Source organism: Scardinius erythrophthalmus (genome assembly GCF_964197995.2).
Source record: "Scardinius erythrophthalmus genome assembly, chromosome: 18".
Taxonomy (NCBI): domain Eukaryota; kingdom Metazoa; phylum Chordata; class Actinopteri; order Cypriniformes; family Leuciscidae; genus Scardinius; species Scardinius erythrophthalmus.
Window position 1 is genome coordinate 7,103,711 of NC_138238.1, and position 20,443 is coordinate 7,124,153.

The window sequence follows — 20,443 nt, forward strand, 5'->3', positions numbered from 1 at the left end:
AAAATCTCCAACTGTCAAGAAAAAAAAAACATGTCTCTCCAAAACGTTATCAGTTTGAACAGCCCTTCAGATTTACACACTTTTAGAAAAAGATTCAGTGGTGTAGAATTAATTAGAATTATGCCAAAAAAGGTTTTAAATCAGGGGAAATGTCTTAAATGATTGCATAATACTTTCATCTTCAATGGGTTATTTCAAAAATGAATTTAAACTAAATTAATTAAATGATCCCATGTTGGGAACCCCTAAATTATATATATAAAGCGCCTGGCAGAACCCATTGATGTTTTAGAAAGCTTTTCAGTATCACAATAAAACACTGCCAGAAGTTTGAGACAGTTCTATGATGAAGTATCGAGATCAGTACATTATTATCGGTGAATTAAAGAAACGTCTTACAGTTTTTCTCGATTGTTTACACACATTTTCTGGTACTTGAAACACAATGACCACAACATGTAACTCATTCACCAACCCCCTGAACCAATTCTGCTAAACTACAAGCACAATTCCTGCTTTACACTCCAATTGCAGTTCTAAAACACTTTTTTCACAATTCTCTGCTTTTGGCACAATTTTCATGCAAAAAATCTTTTGTTTTCACAAGGAACACACTGCCATTCAAATATGCACACTGACTCATCACATGGGCAAACACCCGTCACACAGTTTTACAATTAGCAATCAGAGCTTTAGCATGAAAGGGCAACATGTGAGCTCTTCAATGGAGCAATGGATGCCAAAACTGGATTTTTTTTACTGTAATTGTATACAGTCAATTCTTCTGTTGTTTTGTATGTAGACCACTGTATGTGCAACTTTGTGTTGGTTGGGATGTACACTATGTACATTGTTTTTGTGGGGAAAAATAAAATATATTTGTTAACGTGCATTTGTGTGTTCAGAGTATAAAAACAATATTCTCAAATATTTTACAACACACTTATGTATGTACTGTCTGTAGTAAGTGTAACGCTGAACCAAAAAAAAAAAAGTGTTTTCCATTCATCATAGTGTTTTACACTGAGCACATCAGTGTTCAACTGGTTCTTATAAATGTCTATTCACATGATGGTTTGTGTGTGTCATTTGAAAACAAAATGCCATTTTGAAAAGAAATAACATTGTTTTGAATGTAAAGTTTCATTTTGCAGGAGAATTGAGGAGTTTTGCCCATTGTGTGTGTTTTTGTTGGGGATTTGTGTGTAGAGTTCTGAGAATATGAGGCATGCTTTCAGAAAATGTGTGTAAACAATCGAGAAAAACTAAGTAAATATAAAAAAAGATTTAGAGAAAAAAAAAAAAAGTAAAACAGGGAAAAAAAGTTTTTTTTTGGTTTTGTTGTGTGTGTGTTGTACTGTGTAGTACATGAATGAATAAAAATGTGCCAGTGTATCCATTGGTTGTGTTGTGGGACCACAAGCAACATAACTTACCAGTTTTGGAAATGTTGTTTTGAATTTATTGCACCAGTGTGTTAGACTATGTTGTAGTGTGTGTGATTTTGAGGGCTTGTGTGTCCTGTCTGAGGGCAAAGTTTGGTTTTTCAGCAAGAGTGAATGGTTTTGAGTGTAGAGCTTCATTTTGACCTGAAAATAGGATGTTTGGGGAATTGGGTGAGACGTTATGGATTTGTGTTTACAGTTTTGAGAATACGAGGCATAGTTTCAAGAAATGTGTTTAAGCAATCAAGAAAAACTGTAATACTGGTGTAGTATTTGTCATTCATTGCCAGTGCAAAATGTACTTGGTAAAAGTATTCAAATTGGGATTCATCCATATTTTGTAGAGCTAAGTGTTGGATGTGCTTTCTGTGGAAGTTCTGAGCCAAACTTCAGCTATGTGGTCACAGCAGGTGGAGAACAGCTGTGTGGAGCACACTGACACCCATCTGCTGGGAGCTGGGAGAGAACTAGACTCCTTGAAGAGCGACACATCAATCTATTGATCAGAATCTACAATTTTACAGTGTTATGCTCTTTGAGGTACAGAATTACATATTTCACATGATAAAACTGAGTAATATGCCTCAGGGAAAGTCAGTGTATTATGTGTTAAAACCATTAAACAAGCCATTAAACATCAATGAAAAAAATATGTACGCTAATGTAATCTCCAGATGATTTCCAAGATCTCAGTGAAAGCAAAACTGCAAATAGTTTCAGTGAACAATATACCAGCATATTTGAGAAGATTCCAGTGTTGTGTAAAGGCAAGGCCATGAGGGGCCTGGATGACTGGGGTTTTACAGTAAAGCAGAAGCAAGCTTTAGGAAGGTTCACAACGGAGCAGTCAACCTCACTCAATTCTGTCCTCATCTTTCCTACACTGCTTTTGAAAGGGAGTAGGGGTCTGGAGGGCAACCTCGGGGGGCTTTTCCAACACAGTGCGCTCGGATGAACTTCCCCACCCTCACAGCTGGGACATCATTAATTGAGCGGAGCAGGTTATGGGCTTTGGGCGAATAAAGAAAAAGGAAGGAAACACAGAGAGGAAGAAAGAAAGATGATAAGAGCACTGCAGAATACTGTTACATACACCAATGTTACAAATTTTGAGGTTAGAAAGATTTTATTTTTTTGAAAAAAATATCAGTTTCCACAAAAATATTAAGCAGCACAACCATTTCCAACTGTAATGATAAAGTCTTTCTTGAGCAGCAAATCATCAGCATATTAAAGTGATTTCTGAAGGATCATGTGACACTGAAGACTGGAGTAACGATGATGAAAAAATTCAGAGTTTGCCATTACAAGAACAAATTACATTTTAAAATATATTAAAAATTGAAAAGTTTTTTAAATTGTATTTAAGGCTGGTGGATATGACCAAAATCTTACATAACGATATGAGTAACTTTGTATCACGATAACAATATATAGCCTATATCACATTCACAATATAATTATTTTTGCTTTAAATACGATTTTATGATATCAACATTTTTGATACCATTAAAATGTCATAATTCTAGTCACCAATTTCAATATTAGACAAAACTAATAGCCGAAGTAAAGAAAAAAACCTCAAGCTTACTGAAGACAAGTAAACAGTCAGTGATTAAATGAGAACAATAGGTTACTAATTACAAGCAATAGGACAAAACTACAATAGAACAAAGACAAATGAAATCGACCTACAGTACCAATTCATACATTTTATAAAGTAGCCTAATTAAATGTACAAAAAACACTGCATAGTCTTTACTCTGTAAAATAAAAGAGTAGTTTGTCTGTTGTTGTTTGATTAACATTAAAAGCACAGTACATATATTAGGCTGCCGTCACTTAACTTTAAACCGAATGCACTGATCTAATACACTGATACACATGCGCTTTCTTTCTCAACTGTTTATGTTCGCTAACGACATAAATGGCTGTTTAAGATACAAAGATGGGTATTTGACCGTTTAAGCCGATACAGCGGCAAAAAGAACTCGGTACTCTCTCAGACAGGGCTTGCATACAGAAATGAGCTTTCTTTCGCTGCTTATTGCACTTCAACGGTTTAAAATCACTTGTTTTTGAACAGCAATGCTTAAAAACGCATGCAAGTGATAAGCTTTCACGATGCCACAGCACAACAATGTCACGTAAGTTTTTACCAGTTGGCAAATTTCTACCAGTTAATCGTGTCTACCGGTATATCGTCCACCCCTATTTGTACTAATATTTGAAAATATTACGGTTGTTACTGTATTTTTAATCGAATCCTGTAAATGTATCCCTCATGAGCATAAGAGACTTCTTTCAAAACATCTTACTGATCCCAAACTTTTGAACAGTAGTGTACTTTATTGCAACTTTAAGTGATGAACTTAACTTGGAGGAATGTAAAACTGCAGTCTAAATGTAAACAGAACTACCAGTCTCTTACGTGATTAATAAAAATCAATAAAACAATATTGGGAAAAAAAACTCAATGCTTTTTGCAGAATAACTTTAGCAGCTGTAGTAAACCCTCTTCAATTTATTATGAACAAAGATACCTACTGAAATAAAAAGACACTATTTATTTATTATAGTTAATGATCATGCAGTGAATATTGTTAATATTTCATTAAATTAATTGAGAAATATTTAAAGGTTGGCAATGGATTAATTTAATTTGCTAAAATTTATAGTAACTTTCTTTCAAATCTGAAGACAATGCTCCATCCGAAGTGCCATAAAGACCTGACAGGAGGCAAACTATAGGTGATGGATTACAAAACTGATGAAACTGATGCAAGGATTACAAAACTGATGAAACAGCCTGCCTCTGAGCTGTTTGGGAAATGAAAATGCCATGCAATACATGCACGCTTCAATGCACTGACATTAAAATGCTCATTGCAGTAATAAAAATTAATACCTAACTTTAAAATGAAGTATTTCACAACCAGCCATACATCTCAATAAAAGACTGATGTAACAGTGTGTTGATTATGAGTGGGCTTGGAGAATACATTCCATTACGTGTACAATAACACTATTCACCGAGACCCCCGTGCCCTTACTAACATTTCTGACCCAAATTCCAAAAGCTGACAATCATCTTTTCTCTCAACTTGGCCACACCACTATCATTAATCTAACAATATTTGCTGGAAATATTCTCTTGCTAGCTACTACGTGCATCAGTTAAATTACGGACAAGATGCCATGGCATTAGTTTTACTGCTTATTTGCATTGCAAAGGACCACTGAGCTCTTCACTTACCACCACATGTCAAACATAAACTAAATATTTCTGTTCTTCACTAGCTAAGCAAACTGTGGATCCCTGATCGGCCTGATTTGGTTAAAGTGGTCACAGCTTTAACATCCTTTTTGGGATTTTTTAGCTTTTTCCTGAGAAAATCTTTGTGGTTTTAAGAAGCCTGGCCCACCCAGAATCGACTGCAGAAAACACTTAAAAGGGTGCTGCTGCTGACATAACCAGACCAGGAAGAAAAAAATTAAAAAGACTGCTGATAAATCAAGAGCACAGCTTTTATCTCTTACATCTAAAATTGAAGTGAAGTGCCATGGTTCAGGCCTGAAGTGATAAAACAGAGCCTAAGGGGAGACCATAAATAAAGACTATCAGCAAACAAAATACACCAAAGTCAAGGCTTGAGCAAGAAATATCGCCCAAACATCAGAATGGTTGGAAAAAGGGCAAATGTGAGTGTTAAGCCTGAATAGAACTGACCGTTTAGAAAAATGATGGCCTCTACATGTACCTCAGATTGGCCCATAACCCTTTTTCTTTTTTTTACTTGAAAAACAGAACAAAAATATTGATGATTCATCTGGCATGACATGTTTTTGTCCAATCAAATGGTCTATAAAATATTTCTGAACTGAAATATTGACCACCCTTCTCAAAGTAATGATCACCATGAGCACAGGGGAAATTCCAAATATATTTACTCTAAAATAAATCACAAGGCATTTTTATTCCCATAAGACATATGACTCTGTCAATGTTGACCTTTGAGCAAACATTTCTTCATCTTAAAGCTGAAGAGTGTATTTTTTTAATATAAAATGAAATCTCCTATCCCAAACTTATGTGCAATGACAAATATGTAATGTGTAGGTTAAAAAGTTTAAACACTGTGCTGCTATTAATCTTCTGTTCATTTGAACATTACGACCATGCAGCCTGACATAGTATCACTGCACACTGTTTGGGACAGGAGGACTATCTGTTTGTCCAAACAATGGAAAACAGGGACAGTGTTCTTCTTTACAATTCCGTTTGGTGATCCTTGTGCAGAAATTCCAACTTTAACAAAAAAGCCTGTTTGATTTTTGAGTGATAGATATGCAGAGTTGCAAACCACAATTGATTTGTAAATCAAACTGATCAGACACTGTGAAAGAGCAGACTCTTCAAGGGGCTGTTTTCCAGTGAGTGTTTTCTATTTTAATCAAGTCAGACAATGGTATTGTCTCGTTGTGAGATTGGATGGCTAATGCGCTCACGATTAAAAAACAAACATTAAACTGCTCTTTCCACTTAATGTTCATTTATTGGGGATGTAAAGAGGTCTTCAGGAAGGATGGAAAATGTGTTTACAGATGTGTTTACTGCTGGCCTAAGTGCACAAACGGCTTGCAAGAATTTCTTTTTTAATTCCAAAAAGCTCCCTTTCTCATTTCTGCAACTGCATGGATTACAAGCACAACTCTTCAAAATTTCTCTTCTCATTAAGACATACGAATGTCTTTATTAACTCCCTGACCATGTTCATCATACCATCACATCTTGAAGTCAGCTTTTAAAATTCTGGTCCAAGTTTGTAGCCTGAGTGATTTCAAGTGATTTCTGTTCTATCGAACTGTTCCAAGCAGGAAGTTGGACATTCCAAGTTGAATGGAATGCAGCATGTGACATAGCTAGATATTTTAGTTCTTTCTTTCCGTACATTCCAACTTTGTCTTTAAATAACACATTAATGAAAGAGAAAACCGCAACAACAAAAATCAGGAAATAGGCTACATCACCTGAGGGTCAGATGAGTCAGATGACTGGGGATTTCAGTATGGTTCATAGAGGTCACTAAAGCACAGATTTCGTCCATCTGCATCTGAAAATAATAACCCTTCTCTCTCCTCATTTTTAGTAGTGTGTGCTAAGGCAAGCATCAATGTTACTAATGCTCATCATGCTCATTAATTTGAACTTGACCCTAAGTATTAAACACAAGCAATTAACTCATATTGAACAGTTTGTGCTATAGACTAGCCTGGTAATACCAAACTCTGCTACCTCGCTTTGCTTCATAGACAGAGTCTGGCATGGCATAATTGAAAAGCGCTTGTCTGAAGTTTAAAATCATTGGTTACCCGTAAGCCAATCACATAACGTTTGGTTATGGCGGGTGTTATGCGCATGCTCAGCCGCATCTAACTTCCACTGTAAACACATGTATGATGCGAAAACAAAACCATCGAGCGAAATACCAGAGTGAACATGGCTGTAAACGACTTATGCAGATTATGTGAAGTAAATCTACGCATCCACGGTACAATCAGCGTCTACGACACGGCTCTCAGACCGCCCTCTGTTCGTTGATTGGCCGGCTGTTTTCAGGCCGGAGGAAAACGGAAAGCTATTGCACTGTCTCAGACTGAGTACAGAAGCGAAATGAAATTGAGCGGAAGTAAGAAGTCTGACGTAGTCAGGCTAACTACAGACATGAATGGTACCTCAAATTGTGCAGCTTGATGAGGAGAGGTCATCAGAAGTCTAAGGAATAGCCTATCACATGTGACTCTGGATCACAAAACCAGTCACAAGTCGCACGGGTATATTTATGGCAATAGCCAACAATATATTGTATGGGTCAAAATTATGGATTTTTCTTTTATGCCAAAAATTATTAGGATATTAAGTAAAGATCATGTTCCATGAAGATATTTAGTAAATTTCCTACCGTACATATATTAAAAAGTATATTTTTGTGAGTGAATGCAGCACAATCGCGAACATAAATGGACAAATTTAAAGGTGATGTTTCAATTTTTTTTGCACCCTCAGATTCCAAATTTTCAATAGTTGTATCTCAGCCAAATATTGTCCCATCTTAACAAACCATACATCAATGGAAAGCTTATGTATTCAACTTTCAGATGATGTAGGCTATAATCTTGTGACTGGTTTTGTGGTCCAGGGTCACATGAACTCTTTTGACATGAGCCAGTAAACAACCACTTAACAACAATCCAGAACACCCTAGCAACCACACAGCAACACACTAAAACCCATAACTGCAGCAATACCCTGGCAACCACCCATTATTAAGGTTCTTATTAAGTCTAATTTCTTGTAGATTGCAGTAATCCTAACCACAAAAACGGCAAGTAAATATGTCTACAGGTGCCTTTAAATAAATGGGTACAAACAGCCCTTTTATGGTGTGAATCAAACAGATGCATCCTCTGTCTGGGATGGGAGAGCAAAAAAAACAGCTGTTAGCAATTCATCCCCGCAGGAAATAAATGAATCATATGGACAGATGACATTTGACCCATCTAACGCACAAACACATATCCACTCAGGCATAACTTGACGACTGGTCCTTTCTAGAATTGACGTCTACTTAGTCGCTGTCCTCACTAACAGACCCAAAAGGGATCTGCATCAACAAACTCCCACAAAAAAAAGGATCTGTTTATTATTATATTGGACCATATTTACATTTATTCCACAGATTTCACCCCTAAAATCAGCACAGAAGATACACACAAAAAACGTCTGCAGATTTCATCTGGGCCTGCTCATTGGGGAATCTAGGACTAAACATGGAGAGGAAATATTTTCACTTCAGCGACAAATAAGGAGAGAAAGCATGCAAAGCAAACAAATAAATAATAAAATAAATGTATAAACTAAATAATGTTGAATAAACAAAAACAAATCAATAAAATAACTGATTTTATATTCTAGAATGTTTTAGGCCTATATATTTTTGAAATTTAAATGTATGAAATAAATAATAATTAGATAAATAAACACGCATTAATATACATAAACACATTTTACACTCTCTGGAATGTTTTTATATTTTTTTAAACTTAGTACTAAAATAAATAAACGGATTTTAATTTTATACTCTATAGAATGCTTTAAAATATATATATTTTTAAATTGTAGATATTAGTATGATTTATTAAATTAATTGTGACCAATGGGAACCTTTTGTCATCTAAATCCAAAGGATGCAATGGAACAAAATCAGAACAAGAAATATCTAAACTTATTTTTAATAATCTAAACTTATTTTTCTTTACCAATTCAATCTTTACCTCCTAATCATTTGGACCATTTAGTGTTGGCTAAATTGCTGAAACAATTAAACACAGCGAGTCTCAACTGAGAGCACATCATCATAATAAACATTAGCAATCAGATATAAAGCACAACAACAGTCTCTTAGCTTTGCAGAGAGCTCATATGCATGGTCTCCCAGGCCAATCCTAAAACCCCAGGAAAAAGATCCCACCAGTTTCCCGTTCTGCTGAAAATCCACATTAGGATTCAAAGAGCAGCGTCAGCGGGAACAGAGCATTTAGATTGACAAACTAGGGGAAAATGGGTTATGAAGGAGGATCCCTCGGGCTATCTGAAAACGCCCCGTTGTTGATTCCGAGACCCAGTGTGAGCGCCTGATTTCACACCGCAGCATCTGGTCTCGTTCTGCCTCCATTTACACCATCTGCCTTAATAGAAACAGACAGCTACAGAAATGAGCCCTCTGCCCCTCCATGCTCTGTCACATTCCTCTCGCTCCATCTCTAATCAACTGGATGTTGATGCAGGTCAGTGGAAGAACCACATCACGATAACAAAGACAGGTTCAGGGCAGATTCAAGTAACTTATAGTCTGGGTGAGAAGAATCTGGTTCAAAATAAGATCCAGTTATGCTGCCTGTGAAATGTGGTTTTGGTAATGACAGTGATCGTCAGTCAGATACAGTGTACGTAATACGTCCCAACTTGAACCTATCAAAACCCAGCAGATAAACATTACTGCGGTTTTAACCATGTTGCACCAGAAAGAGCCTGTTATCCAGGGAAGAAACATTACTTCTGTTAGAGTCGAGGAACGGTGTAGACAAATCAGAGAACTGATGCATTGTATTTCATTCATCATCATATTGCATAAGGGCTCTCTAATCAAGGACGTCTGAAAAATTTTGCAATCTTGTTCATAATCTTTCTCATAAAAGTATGAACCTCAGTTTTAAGCTATTTAAACCAATGGACTTGAAATCTCTCAAAGGCCAAACAGTGAAAATGCAGAGCATAAAATCAATCTGAACTGTTTTTACACCATGATTACAAGTTAACTAAAACATAGGCCGGGCGTACCTAATTTTAACATGCCTATCTTGATGTCCTAAACATGAAATTAAAATAAGAATTAAATAACTCATAAAAATGGCACAAACATGCAACAAAATTACTACAACTTTAAAATGAAAACTGAAAATATTCAAATAAAAACTAATCCAAAATAGTCAAAAAGTAGACTATAATAGCATCTGGATAGGCTACTTAAATAAGACTGGTCTTGAGCTCATCGTGTTCAGGTAAGACTGACTTTTTTGTTGGGTTCTCTCTCTCTGACCTAAACAAAACCCATTGAAGCTCCAGTCCTCTGTTGAACCACAAAATGTTGTCCAATATAGTAGCATTTGTGTCTGGGCTCAAATTTGACTCCAATTAAAACACATTGTGGGAAAAAAATCTTAGTAAACAAAAACAAATTCAAACTGACAAGAGTGTAAACAGGAATACGAAGAAAGTGTAGCAGCCTAACGTTACATGACTTCCGAAACATGTTATCAAGTTGCTATATTTTTGAAGTATAACACGGAGTCCCAAAGATAAACTAAGTGTGACAGTGGGGTGCACAAAGCTTATCTTGACTGTTTGAACCATGAACCTCGGTGTGACAGTGTAAACAGACGGTCTGACCTGCTGGTAGTTCTCCTCTTGCGGTTTGAATGTGTGATCCAGCGGCTGAAACCTCAGATTCACATGAGGAAACTGATGGAGCCAGTAAGTCCACCAAGGAGCGATATAATCAACCCGTGCAGACGACATCCTTCAGCAGTCGAGGAGACGAATAAATCACTTTCCCAGATAGAGACGGTAGACAATTAGGGTGTTCCTTCCCCGTTTACTCTCCGGTGTCTTGTCTTCTCAAACAAAAGCCATGGATGTGGACATTAGAGAGACTGAGTACTGAAACAAAAGTGCTGAAAGGTACATAAGAAGATCTCTGAATACTTCCCCCAAATCGCAGACCATGAGAATTCACGTGAAACGTGGAATTATTTCATTAAATCCTGGTCTCGTGCCGCAGCCATTCCTGCGCGTGTTGTGCGCTCATTCTCTGCTCATACGGGAGCGAGCTTGCTTTGAATGAGCGCAAGAATGGGACTCGGGGTCGCGCCTGAATAAGAAAAGAGGCAGTTTCTTTCTTTCGGAACTTTTTTTTATGGTGGTTTAATTGCGTTGAAAACGAGATTCAGTAGAGATTGGGTAGATTCTTGCTTTTAGAGTTTAGCTTTAAATTACTTGTTAGAATAAAATATATTTAAAAAGATAAATGCTGAATGTAGTCATTAATATCCGACGCAATGCTGCCGTCTATTGGGCAATTCAAGTAAATGCAGAAACCGGTACAAAAGATCAATTTGTTTTCAGTTTTATTTTCTTCTCATCGTTTCGTTCCAAAAGGGCAACATATAGACAGAAATAAAGACTAGCATTCTGCTACATTAACTTTCATAGTGAGATAACTCTGTATTATTGTTCGCCGAAAGACCACCACAGACACAGTGTAATCCCCATGGGAAAATCTCCGAATAAATCAGAGTAAATAAAAGTTATGAAAATATGACACCACCGGTGTTTTACCAGATGAGAAGTGTAACTATGAATAATCTTTAAACTCTTTTAATTCATCTTATAACTGTATCGCTCTTAATTTCTTTCAACAATTTTAATTTTCATTGCTTTTATTTTATGATTTTAATTCCTTTCTATAAAGCACTGAATTGCCATAATGTATGAAATGTGCTATATAAATAAAATTACCTTGCGCTAATTCTTTAACAACATGGTCTCTGTGGTGGTTTTGTTAGGTTTGTAATTAGATCTTAAAACGTCACTCCTTTTGTCAGGGTCTTGCACAGTAAACAGTACATTTGTTGAAATATCAGGAATAAATTCTCTTAACAAACACCTTGTAGTTTCAGGAACTTGAAGAGAAGGCCTCATCTATGGAAGTTTTGTAAATGTTTAGAGACTGACTTCGTACCAAATACCATTGTTAGTTAAAATACCATAAATATAATTAGTTTTCTAAACAAGACACTTAAATTATAATTGTGCGTGGAGTTTATAAGGGTATGAAGCTTGTGATAAATACAGCAAGTCAAATGTTTGGACACACTCGACTAACATTTACAATATAAACCTTTTGGCTTAAAAGCCTTAATGCTAATTATTTTATTTTATTTTTTAAGACATCTCTTATCCTCAGCAAGACTGCTTTTATTTGATCAAAAATACAGTAAAAACTGATGTTGTGAAAACTTCTATTTTAAATACTGTAATTTCTATTTTAATATAACAATTTATTCCTGGCAAAGCTGAATTTTCAGCATCTGATTTGGTGCTGTAACATTTATAAGCAATGTTAAAAACAGAAAAGATGCCCTAAATATCAGAATTTATTTGAATGAATGTTTTTGTAAAAATGCAAGTATTTGCTGACCAATTTAATGTCCTTAAAATGACAATTCTTAAATATATTTTATATATATATATATATATCTTACTGACCCCCCCAAAAACAGGCGTGTATACTTATATTGAACAGTACAGAAACACAAACCACTTAATTTTTTCCCAATTTTATTCCAACATTTTGTACAAGAGACATCTATTTCAGCTCCTTCACAGCCAGACCTGAAACCAGAGAGAGAGAGAGGGGTCACATTTACAGTAATGCTTGTGAAGACACCAAGTCAAGGAGCGAGACAGCTGTAAGTGTTAGTGAACCGGTGGAACTGAAATCTCGGAGTGATGCGAAACTCAGCACTAGGTCCATCATTGCTCTAGCAAGCGTGTAAATGCACAGTGGGCACAGAACAAGCCCAAAGTGTTTGGACAACTTGCACACTTCACAAACACCTGATGATTCCAGTCGGATGGCATTTGAGAATTAAAATCAAGTAAAGGATCTCACAAAAATTCAATTTAACCCAATTAAACGGCTTTACTTCAAGCCTGAACATGTTAACATTCCCTGTTGTTTAAAGGTGACTGCTCCCATCACTGACTCAACCCTGGTAAATGAACATTTCAAGATTCTTTACGTTCATTCTATATCCAACAAAAATGGCATTTCTACAGCCAAACATTTAGTCTAAGGGTACGTTTACACGACAATATGCTTAATAAGGAGAAGTTTTTCCTTTGAGTTTTCCGTATACAGACGACACCATTGTCAAAACCATCTCCATTAACACGGATACGCGAAAACGAATAAAACCCCCAGTATTCTGCTGCCAGGCCAGTAGATGGATGAACCGACATCATCGTCTCCAGAGATTTGTGTTTTTGATGTATACAAGGGAGAAAGTTTTCAATAACTTGCACTTTGAAACCTGTTTTCAAAACATTGCGTGTTCAGGCACACAAAACGGCGTTGTCGTGTAAACGAGCGGTCAAAACTCAAAACGCATAATTTTTTTAAAGTTTTTAGTTGAAACGGTGTCGTGTAAACAGCCCCTAAATCAGTGGTTCTGAACCAGGGGCCTCAAACTTCCAAGGGGACGTCAAAATAACTTAAGATTATTTAAAAGACAAAATGCGACAAATAGGAATACTCCACACGTCTTAATTCAATTGTGTTTACTTCGAGAATGACTTTAGCCGGATGAAGGTAATGAGAAATCCGTTCACATGATAGTTTTAATCAGAGTATTGTCTTAATATCGGAAAATTGTCGTCCATGTAAACGTACTGACTGATGTGTTCTGTTATAATCTTATTTGCATTTCATCACTGTGGTTTGATTGGCTGTTGTTGAAGACTGACCTGGTGGCAGGGACTGCTTGAGCTTCTCAGCCTTCTCTTTGTCTGTGATGACCAATGTGTACAGGTATCTGCTGCAGCGGACCTTGAACTTCACATTGTCTTTGTTCTTCTTGATCTTGACAGCTGTAGGAAAACATGAATATCGAGAAGTCATCAATACAAGAGCATTTTTCCAATAGCCAGTGCAGAAGCTAAATATGCGTATACGCATTTAATGTATACGCAATACTTGTCACAAACTCAAGCCTCTGAAATTCATTCCTTTTGTACATTATGTCCTTTTAGACCAACAGTACAACATCTGTTCAATCTTAAGCCAGTGCTTGTCAATCCGGGTCCCGGAAGACCCAAGTACTGCACATATTGGATATCTGTCTTATTTAACACTTGATTTACATCAGCTTATTTCAAGGAGCGAGACAGCTATAAGTGTTAGTGAACCGGTGGAACTGAAATCTCGGAGTGATGCGAAACTCAGCACTAGGTCCATCATTGCTCTAGCAAGCGTGTAAATGCACAGTGGGCACAGGACAAGCCCGAAGTGTTTGGACAACTTGCATACTATAGTCTCTTGCCTTGACCACACTAATACGTTTTCATTTGACAATGCATCTTTTTCGCTCTGTTTTGGCCTTCTATCCACACTGAGACGCCATTATCATCAACTAAGACTGAGCTTTTTCAAGACACCCTCCTAAGTGAATAAATTTGAAAAAAACATTCGCATTGTAGTGTGTCAGTGTTGCAAAGGATAAACTATGGCTGTCACTTTATGTTCGAAAATCGATTGTACAATTGATCGGACCAACCAACGCAAGTTTCGAAAACGAAAATAGGGAATCGATTTTAACGGCCTTCTCTCGGAGCGCGACCAGCTCGTCACGATACGCCCGCAGCGAACGCGCATCACACAGCAACTGCAGGCTCTGACATACACACATAAGAGTAAATTATACTTCAGCATAATGTGTCTTTTTATACAACAAAATTGTGAATTCTGCCGGTATACAGACAGCATAGTCGTGCATACAGATATAGATCCGGGCTACGGTCTACACTTGCCTAAGTAGGCGACATTTGTTTGACATTTCTAATCGTGTAAACAGCCATATTGAAGACTGCAGTGATGTTTTTCATTGCTGTTATGGCAGTCCACTCTGCTTATTGTTTTTCGAGAATGTTGCACTCCTGTTTGTCATTGTGTACGAAACTTCACGCCAATAAATCATCAGGAAAATTTGCTGACTTGTGCGCGTCTCAAGCGCGGCGCGCCCTCTAATGCCTGTTAGTTGTCTGTGGATTTCCCCATATTTGGCGTTTAAAATGGAAACGTCTTTAGACATGGAAAATCGATTTTACAATCGATTCAATGAACACTTGTGTCTCAAATCGAACAGGATTTTTTCACAAAAGTGACAGCCCTAGGATAAACATTCCTTTGTTGAATCTTCATATTACATTTCTGCAAAGATGACTCAATTGCTGAAAAAACAACAATTGTGTTTTAGACCATATGGTTTAGAGAAAGACACTTTTGCGAGCATTGAGATATTTTGGTAATAAAATTGATCGTGCTAGAAGAACATTGTGTGAACTTTATGTCTGCTCTCTCTGTATAATCTTATGAGCTTTTATAACGATTTACACATGTACAGTAAGCTGATTTAAGCACTTACAGACTTTTCAGTGTGGATGAGCAACTTTTGGAAAACACTAGTGGAAGGGGAGCGTGTGTAAACAGCGTTTTCAAATGTGTCCGGGTTAATGTAGACAGAGCATCTGAACCTGAAATGAGTGTCAGACAGTCCTCTGGGATTGAGATGCACTGCCATCAGTTCTGCATCAAAACAAACCACCTGACACAATATACAGTACTACACCAGCAATACCACCTCAGAGATCATAAATGGATTATGACTTGTTTATTTGAAACTAAACTTACACTTGGCATCCTTCCTTCTTGCTGTAAGCAGGAAATCTTTGATTTCTTCAATTTTGCGTGGCTGTTAAGAAAAAAACGCACATTTGAGATCTTGCCATTCAAATATAATAGCACTCACATCATGCTAAAATCAGAATCATGCTTTCTCAACAGCCTAAGCTTTCCACTTATTTCTGATTCTGACATTTCTAGATTATCCACAAGCGTGAAAATCATGTTTTAGCATTAGCTAGCCACATTCTGCGTTCCCATGATCATATTCCTATAAACTACTACTTTTAAGTTCATTTAAACAGATTATTTTAAAACAAATGGCACTAATACAGATAAAACAGAACAATCCATCAATTAGTAAAACAACATTAATGCAAATACAAACACAATCTCACCATTTTGTTTCAGGTGCGGCTCGACCCTGCAATGCAACAAAACAGACTTTATTGTAACTTTTCTATACAACTTCCGGTAAATATTCCGTTTAATGACACATTTATACATATGCTTTCACACCAAACATTCTATAAATGTGTATATTGTTGGATGGATGCAGATTTAGACGGATTATTTTGACAGAGCTAAACTGCTAACACTTACACGTCCTGCGAGCGAGAGGGGAAAAGGGGCGGGACTTCCGCGTGAATCCGTCATATAAAGCGCTACGGTGGCTCGAGAGGGTCTTTCCAGTCTAGCAAGTCAAAACGCACAGTGACATCTACTGTTGAAGCATGGATATGTGTTCATGTCATTTATTCATATAGACTATATTGAACATATTTGTACTTAAAATACTTAAAACTGTCACACCATTTAATATTAACAATTTGCGCCATTTAAATAAAAATACATTTTATCATCGTTGTTATTGTGTTGTTGCTATACACTTCATTTTCTTCATATTTTGACATAAATAGACACAACAAGAAAAAATGAGAAAATGAGAGAAAGAGAAAATGAAAAAAAAAAACGAAACATTCTTAAATTCTAACCCTAAATCTTGATATTGAATAAAGAAAAAGTTTTATGTTTATTACCCAGGATAATGTTTTTTTTTTGTTTTTGTTTTTTTTTTAAGCGAAACACTGGTTACAAAAATGTTGCTGGATATTAACAATCTTCGGATTATAATCATTCTTTAGGAATTTGTTAAATTAAACATGACGCTGGAATAAATTGGTGAATAGAATTAAAAAGTCATGGTCCAACAAATATATATCAGTTCATTAGCTTATAAAGATTAACCACATTTCTCTCATTACATTTATGGTCTCAATGTGTATATAATGAGGTGTAGTTAAAGATAAATATTGGGACTGGAATTATTATATATGCTATTATTATGATTATTATTATTATAATATTACACTGTAAAAAGATATATATTGTTGGTTTAACTTAAAAAAGTAACCTGGTTTTGAGTTCATTGAAATGAAAAATGTGAGTTAATACAATGAAGGAGATTGGTTTAATCAACACAAAATAAAAATATTATGTTATCTGAACAACATCAATTATTGATTAATAAAAATCGATTAAGTCGATTTGACAAAAGAAAAAAAAAGTTGTGATGATAAATCGTGTGTGTGTGTGTGTGTGTGTGTGTGTGTGTGTGTGTGTGTGTGTGTGTGTGTGTGTGTGTGTGTGTGTGTGTGCGTGTGTGTGTGTGTGTGTGTGTTGACCAATTATAAGAACCAACTTGAAAAGTGAATCACTGATTTGCTAGATCTGATTCTAAACAGCCATCAGTTCAAACAAGTTATGCACATCTGCCATGCATACACATGCACATCAATAATTCACACATCTGGCTTTTGAATTTCTTTCACCTCATCTGCTGGATTCTTGAGTGACATCTGCAGCTTCTCTGCACTTAATTAATAAAGGTAGACACCAGCACTGCCCTCCTCACTCTAATTACGGTCCCACTGGCTCATATGTGTTTCGGCCCACGATCCCACAGCTCGCTGCCCTCCACTGAGCAGAATGCTGATTGGGTTCACTTGGCTCAGTGTATTTGCTGCTTCCATTCAAGGAATTTATTAAAGCCTGTCCGACCTCAGTGAGATTTTAACGAAGGTAGGTTTGGTGCAGGTTGGGCATTAAAACTTAAAATCTGAAAAGCATATTTCAGATGGTTGATGAGGAGCTAATTTCCCCATCTTCCAGTGCTCATATGCATTTATCATACTATATTCTATATATGATGTTTCCATATTTTTTGCAGTCACTTTGATGCAATGGCACTAGATGGCAGATTAAGCTCATGAAACAAAAACAGCTGTATGAATCATGAGAGAAGGAGAGGAAAGAGGGCACTCTCTGACCATTTACTGAGCCTGTATTTTCCATATACATATACATATTTCCATATACTTCAGTCCTCTGACTCTGTAAGGCTGTAACAGAGTAAAGCTGATTCTTACTGATTGATATGTTATTATGCAAAATATTTGCTAGCATTCTCATTCATTTCAGTCACAGTTGGTTGTATGATCCATCCTTGACCCTTTGGATCAGACTTGATTTCCGCTTGCTAGACTCACTTTGAAGGAGGGACCTGAGGAATCAGATCAATATATAGAAGCTAGAAATGATCATCTTGGCAGCAAGGTTTGCATGGGCAGGCATACATTTTCTTTAATTTTATATGATTTAAAAAAAAAAAAGATATTGAGCAACCTGTTCAAAATTCTCACCTGGTGAAAATTTAATTCGCACAAGTGGGCTACAGACTTCAGGGTCAGACTTCTGATTATGTTTACATGAAATAGCCAATAATTTTAAATGAAGTTGCCATAAGCGTATATAGTCATGAAAATGTAAGCCCCGTTCACACTGCCAGCGACTTCGTTGCTGTATGTCGCAAGTCTCTAAACCTTAACTAAACAATTTCATAATCAATTAAAAAGGAATTTATACCTGTATGATATTACGCTGTAGCCACATTGGACCAGCGGTTTGGAAAATGGATGGATGGATAATTCTGCTGCGGGCGCCATCTTCTGGCAAAACATTGGAATTAATTCGGCAACACCCTCACAGTGCATTATGGGTATTCTATAGATATTGAGTGCGTCAGAAATACTTATTTTGTCACAGGACATGCGATTTCGGATGTAGCCTATCTGTTGTACATTTGTTATAGCGGTGATATGGGATTGAATTAGTGTACTCGATATATAACATCCACTATGGTTTCGGACACCACTACAAATGGCTGTCCCTTATATAGTTCCCAGGGTATAGGGGGATTTTGGACTTAGCCAGTGTCTCCAGAAGTCGGCTCTCCATTGAAAATGAATGGAATCATATAGCTCTGTGTCGCTGGTGGTGAACGTGGCTTCAAAAGTCACCATAAAATCAAAATTGACAATTCTTTTTTCATATAATAAAAATGCCCTTGTAATTTATAATCCAAATAACTCCCCATCCCTCTTGCAGTGACCTCATCTCTTCTCTGATGATGTGTTTACCGGTGTGAAGGCGGGACAACCTGTCACTCACATGAGATCCACAAATAGCAAACCACAACCATCCAATCAAATCCCCATGGACAAATCTATACATCACAACAGGGAAGACGAGAAAAGACTATCACAACTTTCATTTCATGCCGAAGAAATCATTTTTGTATCTTGCTAGCATGGTGTTCAATTCCAATGTTTTTTTGCCATTTATTTTTCACTTTGCAAAAATGTATCATTGCAACAAAAAGAATCTCCAAAGGCATTTTTCACAATTGACTACCACAACAGCACAGGGCTTTCCTTACACACCGTCTCTAAGACATTAGAATAGATGCGTGCCAAGTCTTCAGGCTCCATTTCGACTAACGTACATCGTCAGTAATGACACGCAGTTCATCACTCCGCCATTCAGGTGAGACAAACACAAGCTTCACTGTGTATAGCCAGAAGTAATGTGTGGTGCTGGCCCAGCATCAATCATGGTTTGGATTCTGCTGGAACCATACATGGGAATAAGAAGCAGGGTTCATCCAACCATCATTAGTTTTGCTCAACTTAATTTCATCCTTAATTTCAAACCTGTAGCGCTGTAGGGCTTCACAGGATGGTAATGTATATATCTGGAACTGGGATAAGACAAGAGCCCCTGGAGTGGAAATAGCACTGGTGGAATAACGTAAAATGGAATTTTCAATTAGGTTTGCATTGGATCGGTTGAGGATTTTACACATGAATACGGAACTGAACCAAAGGTAAGTGTTCTCATGAGTCCTCGGCCTACACAGACACATTTTCTTCCACAGGAATGTATTTATACAGTCCCACAACGGGGTTAAATTTGACAAGGGATTTCCCCTCATCTTTATATGCATTATGTGCATTGATCGGCTAGTATTGATTCTCACATCCTGGATTATAAGATGCTATCTGAAAGCAATCATACTGACTTCAGAGGATGAAGGACATCCCTTTTTCAAGGGAACAGAGAGGGCTATTTCACCATGTGATAGGAACATTACAGGCCATTCACAGCTGGATCCAAGTTAACGTTCAAAAGTTTGAGGTCAGTAAGATTTCTTAAAAATACTTTTATTCTGCAAGGATGCATTAAATTGATCAAAAGTTACAGATATTTGCATTGTTACAAAAAAAAAATGCTGTTGTTTTCAACTTTGTATTCATTAAAGAAACCTGGAAAATATATATTTCCACATAAAAATATTAAGCAGCACGTTTTTTTATTAATTCATAAATTAATTAATAATTAATTCAAAAGTTGAATTAATTAATCAAAAGTTCTGCATTCCCCTGAGAAACTGCATTTCCTCGCAAAACTTTTGTGTTCCTCCAAGAAACTTTGCGTTCTTAGCAACTTGCGTTGTATAGAACATTTGGAGTATTCCGTGTTCTGATGTATTAATGTTAATCGTGAAGACATGAAAGA

General features: G+C 36.6%; 2 protein-coding genes across 3 annotated transcripts in view; both read right to left on the reverse strand.

Annotated features, from left to right (window-relative positions):
- The window catches only part of ttyh2 (tweety family member 2), a 54,253-nt gene extending 43,364 nt beyond the window's left edge, over positions 1 to 10,889 (reverse strand). The window contains exon 1 of one of the 2 annotated variants that reach the window (XM_081393606.1): positions 10,456 to 10,889. In XM_081393606.1, the coding sequence (XP_081249732.1) occupies positions 10,456 to 10,584 (129 nt within the window). In that variant the 5' untranslated portion in view covers positions 10,585 to 10,889. The remainder of the gene's footprint in view (positions 1 to 10,455) is intronic. The other variant, XM_081393605.1, reaches the window with a different exon arrangement.
- Positions 10,890 to 12,388: 1,499 nt separating this feature from the next.
- rpl38 (ribosomal protein L38) lies at positions 12,389 to 16,262 on the reverse strand. Its single transcript, XM_081392246.1, has 5 exons — positions 16,130 to 16,262; positions 15,925 to 15,950; positions 15,536 to 15,596; positions 13,594 to 13,716; positions 12,389 to 12,459 (listed from the first exon to the last, which is right to left on the reverse strand). Exons 2-5 carry the CDS (start codon positions 15,925 to 15,927, stop codon positions 12,434 to 12,436), a joined length of 213 nt encoding a protein of 70 aa, XP_081248372.1. The 5' UTR covers positions 15,928 to 15,950; positions 16,130 to 16,262; the 3' UTR covers positions 12,389 to 12,433.
- Between the last annotated feature and the right edge of the window lie 4,181 nt (positions 16,263 to 20,443).

Coding starts and splice junctions, on each gene's coding strand:
- rpl38 (XM_081392246.1), bottom strand. Junction 13,717..15,535: donor AAGAAGGAAGGATGCCAAGT/GTAAGTTTAGTT, acceptor GTTTTCCTACAG/CTGTCAAGATCAAGAAGAAC. Junction 12,460..13,593: donor CAAGCAGTCCCTGCCACCAG/GTCAGTCTTCAA, acceptor CTCTGGTTTCAG/GTCTGGCTGTGAAGGAGCTG.